Genomic DNA, 18,438 nt, shown 5'->3' on the forward strand with positions numbered 1-18,438 from the left:
ACATTACACCAACATCAGTGCAATCTATTCTTTTTTATAGCAGTATTTACCAGTAATATTTAACAGTATTCATCAAAGTGATCCCTATAATTTGCATTTCACAACACCATTCAGACTCATGACAAGTAACACAATACATTAAATCTGGTACTATTTCTATAAACACATGCAGCTTGTATCGCTAGAAAAAAACTTTTTCCTGTGACAGATGAGGAGTCCCTTGGTCGCATGTATATATTTTTAATCAAATGCTCTGAAGTAAAAATGCAATATGAAGTCAAAATTTAAAGCTAGTACTTCTTACACTTGTTTCCCTCTGACTTTAATGTCATGTATGGCAGAAATTGCCAGTAGTGATAGAAGTATCTGTCATCAAGTATTTAAAAAATAAATAAATAAATAAAATTGCTAATTGATAGTGTAATTCTTAATGCACAATTTCTCGAAATATACTTGTATTTTATTCTCAAATGGAATTGTAAATTGGCAAGGTTGGATTATCAAGTAGGCAATTTCCCAAAAACCATGATCATTTGGGTCTTTATTATTCCCTGAAGCCAAAGTTAATGCATTCAATTTGCTTTGTCTGACAAACAGTCAAAAACTAACCATTTTTCAACATTGTTGCAAATAAATTTTCTATCAATAGACTAATCAATTAATCAACCAATCATTTCGGCTCTAGAGTACTGGTTGTTCTCAGGGTGTCTGGGGAAATAATTAAACTATCACATACAGTGAGGGTCAGTAGGGGCCTCGTAGGAGATTAATCCAGCCATGTCTTTAGAGCACCTGTACATTTATGGTAGACATTCAGAGCGTGAGGTTATGCTTTTACTTTGAAAGATTCCAGCCGGGAACTGATAGTTGTTGGTACAGGAAAAAGACCGTCACCTCTTCCGGTTAAACGTTACGCACGGGGCAACGCGGGTAATGCAAACATTTCCAGCCGTGAACCACCGTGAAACGACAGCAGCACTCGGAATGTATAAACCAGAGGAAACAACCACAGAAAGAAAACGTCCTCCGCCCGTTAAGGTGCTGTCCGGTCAGCTTAGGACGGCAGAGAGCCGGGGGCCAGCTGACGGCGGGGATGGCTATGTTATCAGACCGCGCAGGGGTGGCTCTCTGCCGGTCTCACTGGTGTGGATGCAGGGAACTGTACTGGAGGTGCAGCTGGACCGAAACACCGTGCTGCTCATGGATGAAACGGGGACGTTTGCAGTTCAGGGCGTCAACAACATCCCCAAGGGGAGGCCATGTTTGTTCCAAGGTAAACGAACTTTAATGAAGTTGGTGTCTGATTCATGAGTTGAGAGATAAATCTTATAAAGACCGTTTGATATGTTGTTTCAGTGGAGTGATACCTGTCTGACTGGGGGCGATTCCACAAAATTCTGTGTACCAAGTTATATGAGCTCCGGGGTCACCAGTATCAGTAACTCTTTATTGTTAAAATCAGCTAATGTACTATCCTGACCAATTATTAATAGGTTATTTCTGAATATATTTTAATTGCCACCAGCCAGTCATGAAGCATTTCTTGTCACTATTCCCTTAACCACATGCATGTTTGAAAACACAAAACAGTTTTTAATGGTAGCCTAAATGATTATTTGATTAATTGATTTGACTTTTGTAAAAAAGAATTCCAAACTGATATCATCAAACTGCTTTGTACAGTGCAAAATTTGTTTCAAGATGAAAGATGATGAGAGGCAGCAAATCCTTACAATTGTGAAGACTGAACAAGGAACTGTTTGACATCTCTGCTTGAAAAATGTCAATAAGTTGGGTATCAAAATAGTTGTCAATTAATATTCTGCCAATCAATTATTCAACTTATCATTTAAGTTTGGTTGTATTAAAAGTGAGTACTAGAAAATTATTGTATACAGTTTCATTAGTAAAACCTTTATTTAATTTGTTACCCCAGAAAAAGGAAGACAACACTGAGTCTTCACTGTCCAAACTATCTAGTATCACAGAAATCCGGGTCTACATCATAAACTGTTATTTGGACCAATTAAACACAAATGATACAATACTGTTTCAGACTTATTAGAGAAACACCTATTTTTGTTTAAGTTGAGGGGAAAAAGGTTGATTTTGCCATCAAATTCTCCATCCAGATCACACTGGAACTAGATCTGGTATTGTCTCCTGTATTGTCTATGTCAAGGGAGAAAAACTTGAAATTTCCCTTTTTTTCCAAAAATGGAGCAAAAACAGTCACTAGGCTGTTTATTATGATATCTAGTGTCTGTACATTTTAAATGAGTCAAGAAATATTTTCTCATTAGTAAATGATGCTAAAGTCCCTTCATACAGCAGATCTTTTAAATTATAACAGGTGTAACTAATAACACTAACCACGGCTTTATTCCATTTAAATATGGCCACAGAGCCAGTATGCACAGAAGCAGGCATCAGGAACTAACTGGAATGCAGCCATCGTTATTGTCATGACGTACACCTGTGTTTGATAGACTAGATTGTCTGCTGTGAGAGGTGTTAAGCTGTTAAGGCTGTAACACTCTGGTATTTTGACATGCATGCAGGGGTTTTCTGTTAATGCCATCTTTTAACCTTGTGGCAAACCTACACCCCTGCCAATTCTGAATTGTTTCAATGTATTACTGTTGAGTAGTGAGACCACACTCCAGTGCAGTATATTGTCTCTCATTCAGTTCATGATCCGTGGCTTATTTACATGAAAATTCACGGCAGCCAGCCCTGAGAATTGCAAATTGTTTCCCTAAAGCAGGCACATTAAGCCTGAAAATAATGACTGCACATGAATGAAAAACACCCACATCCCCCTGTATTTCTCTCTATCACCATCCTTGTTCCTTTGAATCCATTGTCACTGAACAATTGACCACCTGCTGCTGTTGTTACAGGAAAGTATGTCATGGTGATGGGTGTCATCCAGGCCATCTCCCCGGAGCCAGTCATCCGTGCAGTAAAGATGGCAGACCTCTCGGAGCTCGCTGCGCTGCACAGACGGATGTGGAGGCTGGAGGTGGAGGACCTGCAGCAGGTGCTGGCCTGAATGCAGAGCTGCTGGTGGCAAGTTGAACTGCATCTGTCATGTGTGTCCAGCTGGCTGTCCAAGTATATAAGTGATTGTTGACAAATGAAAAACTTTCCTCTCTGGATTGAGAGAGATGATTCTCCAAGATGTCACGCTTAGCTTGGAGGTAGGATTCAAGAGTAACTTTACAGAGAAGACATGACATGATGAGACACATTCGTATTTGTGCATGTTTTGATGCTGAAACGTGGATGTATTTTTCCCCACTTGACCCCTGCTCCGAGGAGATCAGTGTCTTAAAGAGAAGAAAAAACTGTAGATCTTCAAGGGACAAATGCTAACACATGGTTAAAACACAGGTTATCCAGCTGAAAGAACATCTAACCTCTGTAACAGATCTGCTAATGCTTGTGAAGAGCATCTTATCAGGTTGTACTATAAGCATCACCATTGTAATTATTTGTGTATTATGAGATACAATATACATATACATTTTTTTTCTATCATATTTTCAAGTGCTGATGTACTTTTCTCTACTAAAACTGGAGTTTAATTTAAATATTTGTTTGCTGCATGAGGATTGACAGATTGGGATTGTGTTAACAAAACCTGGTTTCTGGGGATAAAATATTAGCTTCTTTTTGATTGCTGCAGAAAAGCAATTTAGATCACAATTTAAAAAAAAAAAATTCTAATTTCTACCTGTGACATGTTAGTAAATGCTGGAATGTCACTTTAGTACATTTACTCAAGTAAAATTTTGTTTAGTGCTTTAGTTTGACATTTTATGGGTAAATATTGTATTTTTACTCCACTACAATAATTTGACAGCTGTAGTTACGAGTTTACATACAAAACATGAGATGGTGAAATGTACCATTGTTATAGATTAAACTACCGTATAAAACAGTTAAATAACCTAACCCAAGTTAAAAGCTGCTTACACATTATTGCATCAGTAATAATGATACACAATATTACAAAATACCAGCCAAAGAGAAGCAGTACTCGTACTTTTGATACTTTGAAACACATTTAGCTAATACTACTGCCTACTGTACATACTTTACAATTTTCAGTGTAGTACTGTTACTTGTAATAGAGTAGTTTTACAGTATGGTATTACTTAAAAGATTTGAGTACTTCTTCCACCACTTGTTCCAGATGTGTAATTAATAAAACATAGCAGTTCAAACGCAGGTTAAAAAAAGAAGCTTTATTTGGTGTGGTGCCCATTACACTGGTAACACTAATGGATAAATGGAAAAATGACCTAAATTGATGGATTAAAATAAAAGTGTCAACTGAACTCTTGATTTAAGTTTTCCATACCTAAAACTTATTGAAAAGTAAAAGGTCATTAACATATACAAACCGTTTATGAAAAGAAATTAGTTTTTTTTTTTTAGGTCAACTTATCTGAACACGTCTCTGATCAAGCTTTACACATGCTATTTTCATCACCGGTTTCAGATATTCTACTGAAAGGTGCATAGCAAAGCTTCAAGTGTCTTACACTCAGTATTTGCTGTTAACGATAACACTCGTGTAGTTCTGATCAGAGTAAACCATCCACCAATCAGAGGGCTGGTCCTGAACGCCCCCTTTAAAATCATGCTGTGATCAGGCTATTTCCTGTGCACCTCAGGGGCCCTCAAGGATCACCTGACTCAAGACTGTTTGAATACTGCATTATTTGCAAGTAAGCACGAATATTGTCACCATATTATTTAATGTCTTTAAGCAGAAAACTGTATTTTCCAAAGTCATTGTCATTTGGTGCTATAAGATGATCTTTTTTGGCTTTGGCAAGTTTCATCAAAAGGAATTCCCTGCGCTCCATCCACTCTTTTAGCTCCTGCTCCCCGTGTGCCAGCTTACAGAAGTCGTCCTCTGTGCACGTGCCTTTGAGGAACCTGTCAAAAACACCAGATCAAATGTCAACCATCAAAACCTACGGGAATCAGACTGGGAACCAGAGACACACCATATGCTATGGCAGATAATCTTACCTCTCACAAACTTTGAAAGTGCCTGTGGGAAATCGATACTGCCAGCAGTTCTGATCATCCTCAGAGTTGAAAACTCTGTCTTTGTGTTTTTCTGAAGTGATATGCTGCTGCCACTGTTTCTCACTGTTGCAGTTTTTACCACACAGCCAACAGTGATTGCCAGCCTGTGAAGAAAAACACACAGCGATCTCATTTGCTCAAACGACTAATTACCATCTGTTTCTTAATCGCTCAAATTTATCACCGTTTATTTTAATCACTTTACAAATAAATAAATTAAAACAAGATTCTATTAAAATTTGTTCTATCACACAATTTAACTGTTAGTCATCAATAGATTTTAGTGCTTCGACAATCAAGTACAAAAGCAATACAACGCTGCCGTTTTTACTCATAACAGGACAGTGTAATAGTTGAAGATCGTAACCTGATGAAATAAAAGACTGCAGCATTTAGACAGCATTAGACAAAAGCACTGTAATTTGCTGGGCTTTTGAACTTACCACTTCCTCGGCGTAGTCTGTTGGCATGTGGATCTGTTTGCCGTTCTCTCTAACAGAGTTACTGGAGGTCTCTTCACCCCAGCCTGGCTTCTGAGACTGCAGCCACTGCTCATAAAGCTGATCCATATCTGGAACTAAATGAGGGGGCAAAACATGAAGTGTGCATCACATGCTGATTAAATTCTACCAAGTAAGACTCCGACAAAACTCACTGTTGTTTTCCTTCATGTAGGTCCAAAGGTCCCGTTCTTCTACACTGTGAGCAAAAGTGCAATTCCCAATGTACTGACACTTCTTGCCAGCTGTCACGTGCATGCAAATCTGAGAAAGAATAATTACATTTTGGTGATCCTTGCAGGGATTGGTTTCATCAGAGACACAAAGACTGTAGGCAACTTCAGGGTAGAAAAACGTTTTACACACCTCAAATTGAGACGGGATTGGCTTTTTGGTTGGAAGCGGTCTGACTGTTGTCCACTTTTTCCTTTCATGGGAACTTACAAGCACCACTCGCCTGTCTTTTGCCCACCTGAAATGGAAAGAGACAGACTTAGTGATGATGTGCTGGATTGCACTGTTAATTTCTCATATATACAAAGTCCAAAAACGTAACACTATTGTTTTTGCTCCCATTTTTTTTTTATAAGTTCAAATAAAAGACTTTTTCAAAGCGCACACAATAGGCTTCTTTCTCATAAATTTTCTTCACAAATGTGTTTAAATCCGTGTTAGTGAGCACTCCTCTTTTGCCAAGATCATCATCCAACTGACAGGTGTGGTATATAAAGATGCTGATTACACAGCATGATTACTGCACAGGTGTGACCTAGGCTGGTCACAATAAAAGGCCACTCTAAAATGTGCAGTTTTATTTTGAAAAAAATACATGTATGAGACACTGAACGGATGGATTTCACATGATTTGGGCTACAGATGTGCATTTTTTTTTTTTGCAGAGTTGATGTGGCTTGTGGAATCTTGGCCCACTCCTCTTCTATGGCTCTGAAGTGCTGTCATACACCAGGATACATAGCATCCACAACATGCTCTATCTAGGTCTGGTTCCATGATACTGCCACATTCTCGTTAACGACACTAGAGAAACCTTATGGTCGTGAAACGTCCATTCACTTCAGGGGCAACAGCTCTGATGGACATTCAGCATGTCAACTGCACGCCCTCTCAACACATGCAACATCTGTGACATTGTGTGTGATAAAACTGCACATTTCAGAGTGGCCTATTATTCTGAGCAGCTCAAGGCACACCTGTGCAATAATCATGCTGTGTAATCAGCATCTTGATATGCAACACCTGTCAGGTGAATGGAGGATCTTGGCAAAGAATTGCTCCATGACATGGATTTGAACACATTTGTGAACAACATTTAAGAGAAATACACCCTCTGTGTTTATCTTTTATTTCAACTCATGAAAAATGAGAGTAAAAACCAAACTGTTCTGTTTATATTCTTGTTCAGTATACATAGACCTAAATACTGACGTGTGTCTTGCTTTGGCTGAGCAATACTTCTTGTTTTTGTCTGCTTCACTTAGTTGGCCATTTCTCCAGCACTGGCCACAGACAAACATCATCTTCAGATTTGGAGGTCCGAACCTCCTCTGTGCATTGGAAAGCTGCTGATGAGATTTGAAGGGTAGGTTAAAATCTTTGTTGTTGACACAAATCTGCCACAGCAACAGTGGGACAACTGAAGGAGATTTATCCAGCATATCACACACGCAGCAACTCAGCCTTAATCCAGGGAAAAACAAATCAAATACCACAACTAGGCTTAAATACATCTAGACACATAATAGTCAAAACAATTTATTTACTTTTAATAAGTTGTTGTAGTGAAAAAACTGCATAATTAGAGTCACTGCCAGTGAGCTTTATTAAATGCAACCTCACGCTGTCGAGTTAGGAAATGCCGGCAGCAAACAAAGATGAGAAATCAGTGAACAGACTCCTGTTGGCTTACCTGGACTCCCTGCAACGAAGCCGTGGCATTCCAAAACTTCTTTGCCTCTTGGACAATACTTTCATGAGTGATACCTAAATGACACAAAATAAAAAGACAACAGTCATTTTAGCAGTGAAAAATACTGCAAAGCGTGTTCATGTTGGCTTGTGGGAAATAAACATTTTAGAAGAACTGTACTTGTGGTATCATGCTCTTGAACGAGCATTTTAAAAACAAGTCTTACCAAGCTCGTGCTGCATCATCCAGACCTTCAGCTCGATGAGGCTGTGGGCGTAGAAGCAGTCGTCCTCTCTTACGCAGCCGTAGCGGACTTCATGGCGACAAAGATCCAGCTGGCACTGGGTTCTCAGGGGTCTGATTTTGGAATAACGGACTGTATTCTCCTTCAAAATGTGGACCAGGCACCTAGAAGACAAACAGGCCATTAATGCTCACAGTCTTATCCTGCTCTTATTTCCCCTATCTTAATCACATAAATGTAAATGCTTTCATAAAACAAGTGATGGTTTTAAAGTGATGAAATGTGAAACAACTTACTTATGATCCTCAAAATCATGCTTTGTCACTGGATGAGAGCAAAGTGAAGGGTCATCTTTGTTGGTTTTGCTGATGATTCTGGGTTTGTGGTCAAAGCACACCTGCAGATCACATTAAATTTAAAACATTGCAAATTTATTATGGTAACAACAAAAGGCTGACGGGGCTCACATTGATAGGAACTCTCTGGATTAGTCTCTTGGGCTCCTGCGCTGCAGCATGAGTAACTACAGAGGTTCTACCGTAGCAGTAGATTTTGTTTTAATAGGAGCAGAAAGGCTAGCATGTTAAACCAGCCAGGCAGCAGGAAATGCTTATGTGCTATTATATTGTTCTATTCTTGTATCCACCTAAAATGCCATAATAACTTCTCAAAGTCTGCCAGCTTCTAATGATTACCAGAAAAAACTAAAAGAAAAACCTCCATTAAAAAAAAAAAAAAAAGGCACAAACCATTTCCCTCATCACTTTATACATGTAATTTTCTTATTGTTTTAATTTTTGGTCTTTAAGTGCTGAAAAATGATGCGTCTCATTCGGAACAATCATCTATTGTCTTGACATCGGAAGATTGTTTCTTGTAAGAAAAATCTTTAAAGGGAAAAATACAAGTGCTTTTTTTCCTCTTCACACTGAAATGAAAAACAATGCTGACTAGTTCCAACAGCACTGTACCACTGTGACCACTCCGCTGACGTCATTCTACTTTTAATTACGAAACTAAATAAATACTCACCCCACAGAGGAACATGAATATCCCATGATGCTCCTGTAAGATCTTGGGGACAGTCAACCTGATGTTGGAGTTGGGTCCAAAAGGATCGAAGAGCAGTTCTCTGGAGATAAACCCTTTTCGTTCCAGAGTCCAAACATCAATCTCTTCCTGGCAGTATGCAAATGTGCAGTGGCCAGGGTAGAGGCACTCTTTTCCAACAGCCACCTCTGAAATGACACATTGTCATTTTAGCTCATGTCTAGACATGATTTGTGAGTGAAGCAACAGCAAAGTGTAAAAAGTCCCAGAAAAAAATACACGCCAGGCAGCAAAAAGACATTGAGGAAGTAATTGGTAAAAAACTGAACATGCCTATAGAAGCGAAAGCCTTTTCCTCTTAATGATCTATATTTTTAAAAAAAAGTAAGTAGCCACTGAGAAAATCAAAGTGATCAGATGTATAGGTTAAAAAAAATTATTTAATATGAAGGCAAATGCAGATATTTCTGGAAAAAAAAAAAAAAAAAATATTGCACATTTGTAAATATTACCTTTGCAAATGTAATATGGTCCAACATATTGGGTTTTTGTTGGTCTGGGCCGAATGAGCTTCCACGTTTTGTCTGGCGAATGTTTGATTCTGCCGAGTAAAGCGTCCTTTTTGCATTTATGCTCTTCAGTATGAAGTGTGTAATCCAACACACCAGGCCCTGTGGATATGAAATTGAAAAAAAAAAATATTATACCAAACACTACTTCCCTTCCCTGGAAAAAAAAAAAACAACTAAAAAAAACCTAAAAACTAAACCAAAAAAAAAAAACAATTCCTCACCAGTTTTGACATAGCAGAGTGAGCAGGCTTGTTTGAATTCATGTGTGTCAGCTAAGGGGTTCTTTGCTAAATCCACAGCAGCAGGAAGACCCTTCACTTCAGGCATCCCCACAGCCATCCCCATTGGGGTTTCCTTATTGTTTAGCTGTATTAAAAAAAAAATACATTTGACAAAATATAAGCCTGTAACAATGCCTAGACTGAAAAATCCCCAATAATTAATAACATATACAATAATTACCTGTGGAATGAATGGACTTGAAACATAATCTGAAAGTTTGACAAGGGGAGAAAAAGAAAAAAAATATCAGACCAATACTTAACTTGTCAATTTAATTTGATAATGATTAAATATCAATGGTAATCAAACCAAAGTAAAACGTCATTACTAAAAGGTAACGAAGGGAAAGGTAACAAAGTGTAATACCTGTTTTAAAGTCTGTAATAGAGAGACTGTCCAGAGAGTCCAGTGGTGGGGGCAGGTGGTCAAAAGTGTCCATACCAAAATATGTACTTGACCCTGACTTGTGATACAGCGGGGGCAGAGTCACGGTGCACTGCTGAGCACCACTGTGGAGAAACGGGTTGATGTGAGATGGCATCAGGAATGGACTCGACATGGTACTGCCCGAGGCAATACTGGTAGGCAAAGGAAGAGGCCCCTTCACTGTGGGTATAACCTACACAAAGAGACCAAAAAAAATAAAAAAATCATCCCACTTCTGTCCAGATATTGACACATTGTCCCATTTTATTCATCAATGAGACCCTGCGGTCATATCTGTCCACTAACCATGCCTGATTCAGGGCCAGCTTGGTCCAGTAGATCATCTAGGTCATCTCCTATGATGTCTGCGTCAAAATCTTGACTGGTTTCAAGCATCGGGCAAGGCTTAGCGGTTCTGCACCCGTTTACAAATGTGAGCGCAGGAAGAGCAGCTGACGTGGTCACGGACACGGGCAAGGGAATAGACTCGAAGCCTGGAGGCTCAGACGGGGTCACAGATGAGATACTGTTGTTGGAAGGAAATTCATCCACTATTGCTTCATTCAGAGGCGGGTGCACTGCCACTGGAGCTTGGATGGGAGCTGGGACAGGAGCCAAAACACTGCCATCCTGGGTCAACTGAGGCACTTCTAAAACACATCGAGGGGAAAGTAAGATGAGCAACTTCTGTCCTGCCCTGCTTTGATTAACAAATAAAAGCTGTATTAAAATACTAAACTTACCAATTTCTATATCTTCAACTGAAGACGAGCCATGGGAAAACTGAGAATAAAAGAATATCATATTTCATTGAATAATGCATTTCTTAGAGGGCAGATGCAAATTTTGCCTGTGTAATGGAAAAGGTTATGTTGCTTACCTTGTCACATGATGCATCTGGATAATTTGATCCTCGCAAAACATTCAAGGCGGGCTGTTTAAAAAAAAAAAGATAAAAACCCAATCAACTTGATTCAATAAGGACTTTATGTTAGGACAAAAAACAGAATCTGATCCAAACAATATAGTTTCAGGCATCATAAGGGTGAGATATTTCAGTGACACACATACCTTACTCCTCACATAAGCTTTACGGATTTTCAATCCCAAAATTTTGGCAAGGTCCTGAGTCAGCTGTGTGACACTGGGATCCTGAGCAGACAATACAAATTAACAAATTATTCAGACACATCCTTTAGTCTTTGTACATTTTAGCTGCGACATCATAGAAAATTATTTTTGTAGAGTAAATTTGTGTTTTTTTATGGCCCACATTTCTACATTTATGGTCATTTTTTGTACTACCATTTTCCCCTGGATGCCTGGATACTTCGAGTTACGGTGTACTAAGCTAGTGTGCACTGTGCAGGTCAGGAAATTGTTTCTGTGTTCCTTAGCAACACTCCAGTAGCAGTTCAGTTGTTTCATAATTAAACAAATCATAATCTGCTGTTGCTTATTTAACTTATATGGCGCTCGCAAAACTGTTGTATAAAAGCAATATCACACTCGAGGTTGTGATGTTGTACTGAATATCAGCCTGGCTGTGATTGTCTTAATGTTTTCCTTCAAAGATTTTTCTTACAAGAAACAATCTGCCGCTGTCAAGACAATAGATCATTGTTCCGAATGAGACGCATCATTTTTCAGCATTTAAACACCAAATCACAGCCGTGCTGATATTCAGTACAACATCACTCCCTCTTGTGTGATATTGCTTTAATAAAAAAAGTTATGTTATGTTACAGCTCACCTGAGGCACTGCTAGAGAGCATTTGGCAACAGTCTCATAGGCCTCTTGATGTCTCCCCATCTCCTTCAAAGATTTTGCTTTTCTGTACAGTGCTTTGTAGTTCCCCTCATTCAAACGGAGAGCTTTTTCACAGTCTTCTAATGCTTGGTCATACAGTCCCTAAGAAAAAAAACAAAAAAAACATTTCAGAGTTAGAAAATCTGGACTTGTCCACAGTGATGTGGTGAACAAGGTATGGGTGTGGTGTGTATCCTCCACGAAAACAGCAGAGCGGGTTTTTTTTTCTTTTTCAACTGTCATGTAACATGACTATGCAGACAACCACAGACAGGGAGGCGAGACTGGATGTTCCTCTGAGAGCACCGGATTCTTTTTCAGATATTACCTGGTATAGATATCATTTTTGAGTCTTGGAGCTCCGAAAGCCAAGTAAAGCTTGTCAGCTCTTCACTATGCATTATATGGTTAAAACACAAAAGCATCATCCTCAAGCTTGTCCATCATTTAGTTTCTGATGGATCAAAAAAAAAAAAAGAAGCAGGCAATTATCAACTGTCTACCTGCTTGCATGACAACCAAATTACAGGACGTCTATTGAATCTAAAAGCATCTCATTGTGTCATCACAAATGAGATTACTAGACGTGATTTCAGATAAGTAGGTAAATAAACTGGTTTATACAAACATCAATTATGAACAACTATGCACTTTGGCCTGATTACCTCCTGTGACACACGCGAAGTAGCTTCCAAAAAACATTAAATAGATCTCACGTCATTAAGGTGGCCTGCCACACCCTGCTATGCCTGCCTGCCCTCACGCTAAATAAGACTCAAGCAGGAAGAGCAGAGCGTGTCAAGAGTGTCGAGAGCTGTTGGAACAAATAGGCTACAGCGCTGTCTTTCATAAGAAAAGCTGGCAAACTCTGAAAGTAATGCTGGTATAGAGATCCTGTTTTTGGTCTTTCTATGATGTCAAGTGCTGAAAATGAAGAATAATAAATGCACACACAAGCTGAAAAGTCTGTGGGACTTGACGGGTGATGTAATGGGAGATTCCAGCAGTTCACATATTAAGGATGGCTGACATAGATGTAATAAGAAGGAGACTTTTTACAAGTGAGCAGATAACACTGCTGTGAGTCCATTAGGAGACAGAACATTTTTAATTATCTAATTATTTTAGGTGTGCCATCATTAACATAATCAGGGCCTGCAAGTGGAATGCAGTCATTACCAATACTGATAGTTGCACCTGTGTTAGACAAGTCAAGATGTCTGCTGTAAGAAAAATCTGCCGTCGTTTTCTTAATATTCTTGACAAAATATAAAGATGTTTTTATCTTTTTTTTTTATATTTAATGGGAAAGACAAACAGCTGATGTTTTCCTACAAGCACTGGCAAGTGAAGGAGCCAATCAAATATGCTTTGTTATACACTCGACAGCACAGATGAGAGCAGGAAAACAGCATCGTGATGCGGTATGATTCAGAGATTGCAGAGGGAGAAAAATGATCTAGCACAAATTCTACAACAACAAAAAATGTCCCACATATCGGTTGTTTGGTATCATTTATGGTCTATTCCTGAACATTGCAAAATAAGTTGCGTACATGTCCTAACGTCCTATTTTATGTTGACATTTTGTTTATTGTGTTTTGGTATAGGTGATTTGTTTGATTGAGTAGAAGCAATCCAACCTGTGGGAAGCTCTTTGCCCTCAAACGTGACATGTGGTAAATATTCTCCACAATGGCAAAGTTCTGCTGATACACAATTCACATTTACGAAATTATTCTACAAGACTCAAAACCGTCTCTTGTATTTTGGACTTTCCTTGTTCTCTTTAATTGTTTTTGTCATTCAGTGTGCATATGTGAAGTGGAAGACCCCAAGGAGAGGGAACTCAAAGTGGCTCAGGCTGAAACTGAAACAGACTCGAGTGGGACGGTCAACACCTACTTACCGGAACAACATTAAGATATGCTGCAGCTCGATTTGCATACAGCTTTTCCAATAAACCTGTTGGAACACAGATTTCTTCAGAGTCGGCGTAATCCGCTATGCTCAAGGCTTCGGTGTACATCTCGATAGACTTTGTCCATTCCCCCTCTTTAAACACGTCATTCCCTTCTCCAAAAAGATTCCACACCAGCTCCTTAATGAACACCTGGAAATGAGAAAGGACCGAATCAAAAAATGTCTCTTTACCCAGACACCTTCGATTTGGAAAAAACTAAATCACAGGTTTTCTTTCCCTTGTCACTGTACCCAAATTAGTTTAACTCAGTACAGTACAAGTGTTGAAAATGGAAGATGGAAATGGCACATTAAAATTTACATAGCTTACCTCATACTGCTCTTGACTTCCAGGAAATGGAAGGGTTGATCTGACAGCAAAAAAACAAAAAACAGGTTCAAGTTCCAAGAGAAAACAGCCTTGAAGTTCATGAAGTTTAATTAAATACAAAGTAAGAGTGTGAAAAAAAAATCATTTGGTCATACATTGTATCTTTTTCTACATATTTATCAAAGTAAAACATTGTTATTGTCAATTTATTCAAATTGCCACAACAATAAAATTTCATTATATTAGTAATATCGTTGGTATTTACGGTTTTGGTCTCATTCCTAAGTTTTTACTATGCTGAATATAGTGCTTCAGCTGGTACATAGCATATAGTTTTTGCTCATTATAAAACAAATCATCGCAACCGGAAGATTTGTAGGAGTGTGTGTTTATGTGAGTGTAGGGGTGCGTGTGTGTCATTGGTTTTATCGGTTGCCATGTGTGCAGCTGCTGACTGCATTGGCTGCCGAGTGCAAACAAGTCAGCAAAAGCAACATTGTGTAAACAAGCCATCACCCTCCAAAAGCCAGATTCCACTCAACGTTGTGAAAATTTCTAATTGTTATCTTTTATTTGAATGTTTTTAAGTTGGAAAAAATGTCTGCCATTATTCATGTCGTGTCAAGTTATATTGACTGACAATAAAAGCCAGATAAGTAAAGTGAGATATACTGCAACCGTCTCAACATGAAGCCAAATATGAAATTATTTATGTCACTAGAGTCATTTTTAAAAGCACAAATTATACATTAATATCGACCACTGGCCAGTCAGGCAACTATAATAATAGAAAGCCACACATCTGCAAGCTGACACAGGACCAAACCTACTGTCAAGATTAATAGCTGCTGTTATTACTCATTTGGTGCATTGCTAGTGGTATGCCAATAAGTGTCATGATGGAAAATTCACACGCAGTGAAGTCGTTTTGTTATGAAGATTTCTAGTTCAGCTTCAGTCTGGCATTTCCTCTTTTGTGCACTGGACTATGAGGGAAACTAAGTTTTAGTTTAGACCATCACACTTTCACTGAGGCATGCTGAGCTCTTATTACAGCTAATGGAGAAAACAGCCGGAGCACAAAGGCTGTCTAGATATAAGAGCCTTATCTCGCAGATAACACCAGCAACATGCAGGACTGTAAACAAAGTCATTATATTTACAGTCTCCCAAACGGCTAAATGTTGTGTATAAACTTGATTAATGTTTTTAATTGTTTTAAAGCACTTTTGCTTCTCTTTCCGATATGTTTCTAGCATCAGTTGTTTGTACTCTGTGTTTAGGTTGATGTATTATCATATTTTACATGACATTTAAGCATTTACTAAATTAATATGGCTAATAAAGTGGCATCTCTGTAAGTGGCATGATATCAGTGAAGTTTCACATTTACTGAACAGCAATGCATTGAAGTATTTTAAGTATCACTTTTGTTTTAGGAATAAAGGGCCTTGTCAGATTAGATGAAATGGAACACTGCACTGCCTGGCACAGCTCTAAAACAATATGTGGACAATAAGAGTCCACCTGATGCATGACAACAAAATAACCCACATTACAAACAAAACTAAAGTAAAGCCAGGAATCAGTTGTCTCACTGACACACAGCTGATCCGAACAACAATACATGATGCAAGGATGACAAATCATTCTTGCACTGTGCAGTCTATGGAGGTGACTAAGCTTTTTCATTAATTGGACTTGCAAACACAGGCAGCAGCAGACATGTACTCGTTACTGACTTTATCTTAGGATGCTCCATCTTATGTTTTAGTTATCCTCTACAATATTTCCAAGATAGGAGAATAAGAAATAATTCTGAACCTATGTAAAAATAGGACCAGAACAGTCATTACACTTAATTCACGTTATTATTAGGGGTTGAAATAACATATTAGTGATATTCAGATATTCTGGGATCCTTTGACAGGGAGATCCTAACACATTACCAACCAGTGACTTAAACCTAGCCCCAGTGTGTACCTCTCGTGTATTAGTAAACACTACATTGGAGTCACAGAGGTAACCATCCGTTTCTCTAAAAAATAATGAGACAGCAATGTCTAACAAAAAACAAGAGGGTTGTCTAAAATGTTTGCTAATACATCACAGGCACAAACTGGGTCTGACCCATGACAAGCCATGCCACTTACTGGATGAACTGCAAGCCTTTCTGGATCTCCTGCCAGCGAGTCCTTCTGTCCTGACACGCTCCGGACATGTTTGCGTGTTTTAATATCCACTCCTCAGTCAGCACCTGAAATTATGATACACATTGTTGTATTGACCGGTAAAAGTCACAGGTGAAATTCCCCACAGGGCCAGCATAAACACACCTCTTCCTTATCATTAATCACCATCTGCAGGTTGTCCAACTGGTTAAGTGGCTGCTCACTCACAAATTTTTAACAGTCACTATATCACAAAGTTTTCATGAGGTTCATCCAGCTTGGCTTCTGGGTTTTTTTTTTTTTTTTTTTAATTTTTTTTATCACTTCCGCATTTGATAATGACGACTACAATGTAGTCCCGGAAATTAAATTTTTTGTTAGCTTGAGAGCTAATGGTGTCAACAGAGGAAGTGTTTGAGATTAGAATCAAAAGTTGGACTAAATACCTGAAGCTGTGGATAAGAATGACTGCGCTTACTGGTCCTGGGAAACTGTTTAAACTTAGCATCTGAACGCAGCCGTAGCTCCATTATCGGACACATTTTGATGGCTGATAATTGGGCAGTTATCAGCGACTACTTTCTAACAAACTCAAGTGTTTCAATAGAAACAAATAAAAGCCACTTATGTTTTGAGTGCGCAGATGGTTTCTACTGGATCATATAACGTTACTGTCAACTACTTATCATGTTTTGATGTGAAACATTGCAATCCGCGCATAAAACCCGCCAAGTTACAACTGTCAACTGTCTGCTTCGTCATAGCTAATGTTTACTAACTAGCATATTGCTGGCAATTTGACTTTACTTTTCTTTACATTTAGTTGCTAATCAGATGAGGATCTGGGTCACAGAACCATATAATTATAAACTCATGGGGCAGAAAGATGGTGGTAACTTCATGTTAGCTATAGGCGGGTGTGCCTGTCCTGCTTCGGTCAGCAAAGCCAAAATTAACTTTATTCAATGAACATTATTGTGTCAAGAAGCTAACAATAACGTCTACTTCAAGACCGAAGTACTGACTATAGAAAAAGATGTAATTTATTTTAAGTTTTATGGGAGAGAAAGATGTGTCCGACAATGGACACATACCATTTAGCGCACGTGTGTTACCCGCGGCCGGGGACCACAGAGGAGACTTCTCGTTAGCAATCATCACTTGCTAGCAAAGGTTAGCGAACTGTAGCCCACACAGTTTTACCGCTGTTTAACCACACACAAATAAGCTTAACAGTTTTCTCCGGTGCCGGAAACACACGGGCTTGAGCAGCTACATGACGCTACCCGACCAAGTTTCTAGGAAGTAGCCTGCACCTAACAAAGCAAAGGCATGTCCAAGTTAAACTAGTTCCCCAACGCAAACAATAGCGAGCTGTACATGTTTAGCTCCTGGTTGAGACCCGCTAAATATCACACATATGAGCTACCAGTGGCCGCTGTACATACTTACATGAATGGATCTTTATTCCAAACAAAACCTACGCCGGTTACCTAAAAGGAGGGAAAGTGATTTTTCGTTTTAGCTAAAATAACTTAGCTAGATGTGCTGTATCGCCGAAGGCCGCCCTTTGCTTCTTCTTCTACTGTGATGGGAGGCAGGGCGAACAGCGACTCTGCACTACTGCTCCTCACAGGCAGTGGAGGAATATGACAACATTTCACATGTAAAATGACAATACAACTTTAACAAGCATTGATCACTAAACATAATTATATATTTGGAAATACATTAATAAAGGTAAAAAATAAAATGAAGAAACACATGTATGCCTTCAGCTTGATGAGGATCCAGCCCTTGTAGAAACTAATTCCCAGTTAGTCAAATGTGTAGATCAAATGTCTTTCACTTTGTGTCTCACTACACCATTGTTGTTTTGTTATTTGCAAACACTACAAGTAATGGCTATCTATGGGCAATAACAGTAAATGGCCACATCAAAATTAAAAAAACTGAAACACTTAACACAGGAAGTGGACATATTTGTGCCTGTTCCAAAAGAACAACATTATTTTTATTTGCACCATGATGAGACATAAAGACATAAAGAACAC

The 18,438-nt window shown here is 38.8% G+C and overlaps 2 protein-coding genes across 3 annotated transcripts; one reads left to right on the forward strand and one right to left on the reverse strand.

Annotated features, from left to right (window-relative positions):
• The first annotated feature begins 770 nt into the window (after positions 1 to 770).
• Positions 771 to 4,236, forward strand: rmi2 (RecQ mediated genome instability 2). Its single transcript, XM_056402001.1, has 2 exons — positions 771 to 1,273; positions 2,904 to 4,236. The coding sequence occupies exons 1-2, from the start codon at positions 934 to 936 to the stop codon at positions 3,053 to 3,055; spliced, it is 492 nt and encodes a 163-aa protein (XP_056257976.1). The 5' UTR covers positions 771 to 933; the 3' UTR covers positions 3,056 to 4,236.
• Positions 4,234 to 17,980, reverse strand: zc3h7a (zinc finger CCCH-type containing 7A). 2 transcript variants are annotated; one of them, XM_056402000.1, is made up of 23 exons: positions 17,837 to 17,980; positions 16,367 to 16,470; positions 14,214 to 14,253; positions 13,830 to 14,033; positions 11,864 to 12,022; positions 11,182 to 11,262; positions 10,991 to 11,044; positions 10,854 to 10,893; positions 10,417 to 10,760; positions 10,051 to 10,303; positions 9,865 to 9,893; positions 9,624 to 9,768; positions 9,343 to 9,501; positions 8,813 to 9,018; positions 8,077 to 8,177; positions 7,763 to 7,944; positions 7,537 to 7,610; positions 7,056 to 7,189; positions 5,976 to 6,081; positions 5,765 to 5,873; positions 5,553 to 5,686; positions 5,050 to 5,213; positions 4,234 to 4,953 (listed from the first exon to the last, which is right to left on the reverse strand). In XM_056402000.1, exons 2-23 carry the CDS (start codon positions 16,432 to 16,434, stop codon positions 4,764 to 4,766), a joined length of 2,976 nt encoding a protein of 991 aa, XP_056257975.1. In that variant the 5' UTR covers positions 16,435 to 16,470; positions 17,837 to 17,980; the 3' UTR covers positions 4,234 to 4,763. The 2 variants fall into 2 exon arrangements, with proteins under 2 accessions (XP_056257975.1, XP_056257974.1); XM_056401999.1 differs by having other exon boundaries at positions 7,056 to 7,192.
• Between the last annotated feature and the right edge of the window lie 458 nt (positions 17,981 to 18,438).

This window comes from Seriola aureovittata, chromosome 17 (assembly GCF_021018895.1).
Source record: "Seriola aureovittata isolate HTS-2021-v1 ecotype China chromosome 17, ASM2101889v1, whole genome shotgun sequence".
Lineage (NCBI taxonomy): Eukaryota > Metazoa > Chordata > Actinopteri > Carangiformes > Carangidae > Seriola > Seriola aureovittata.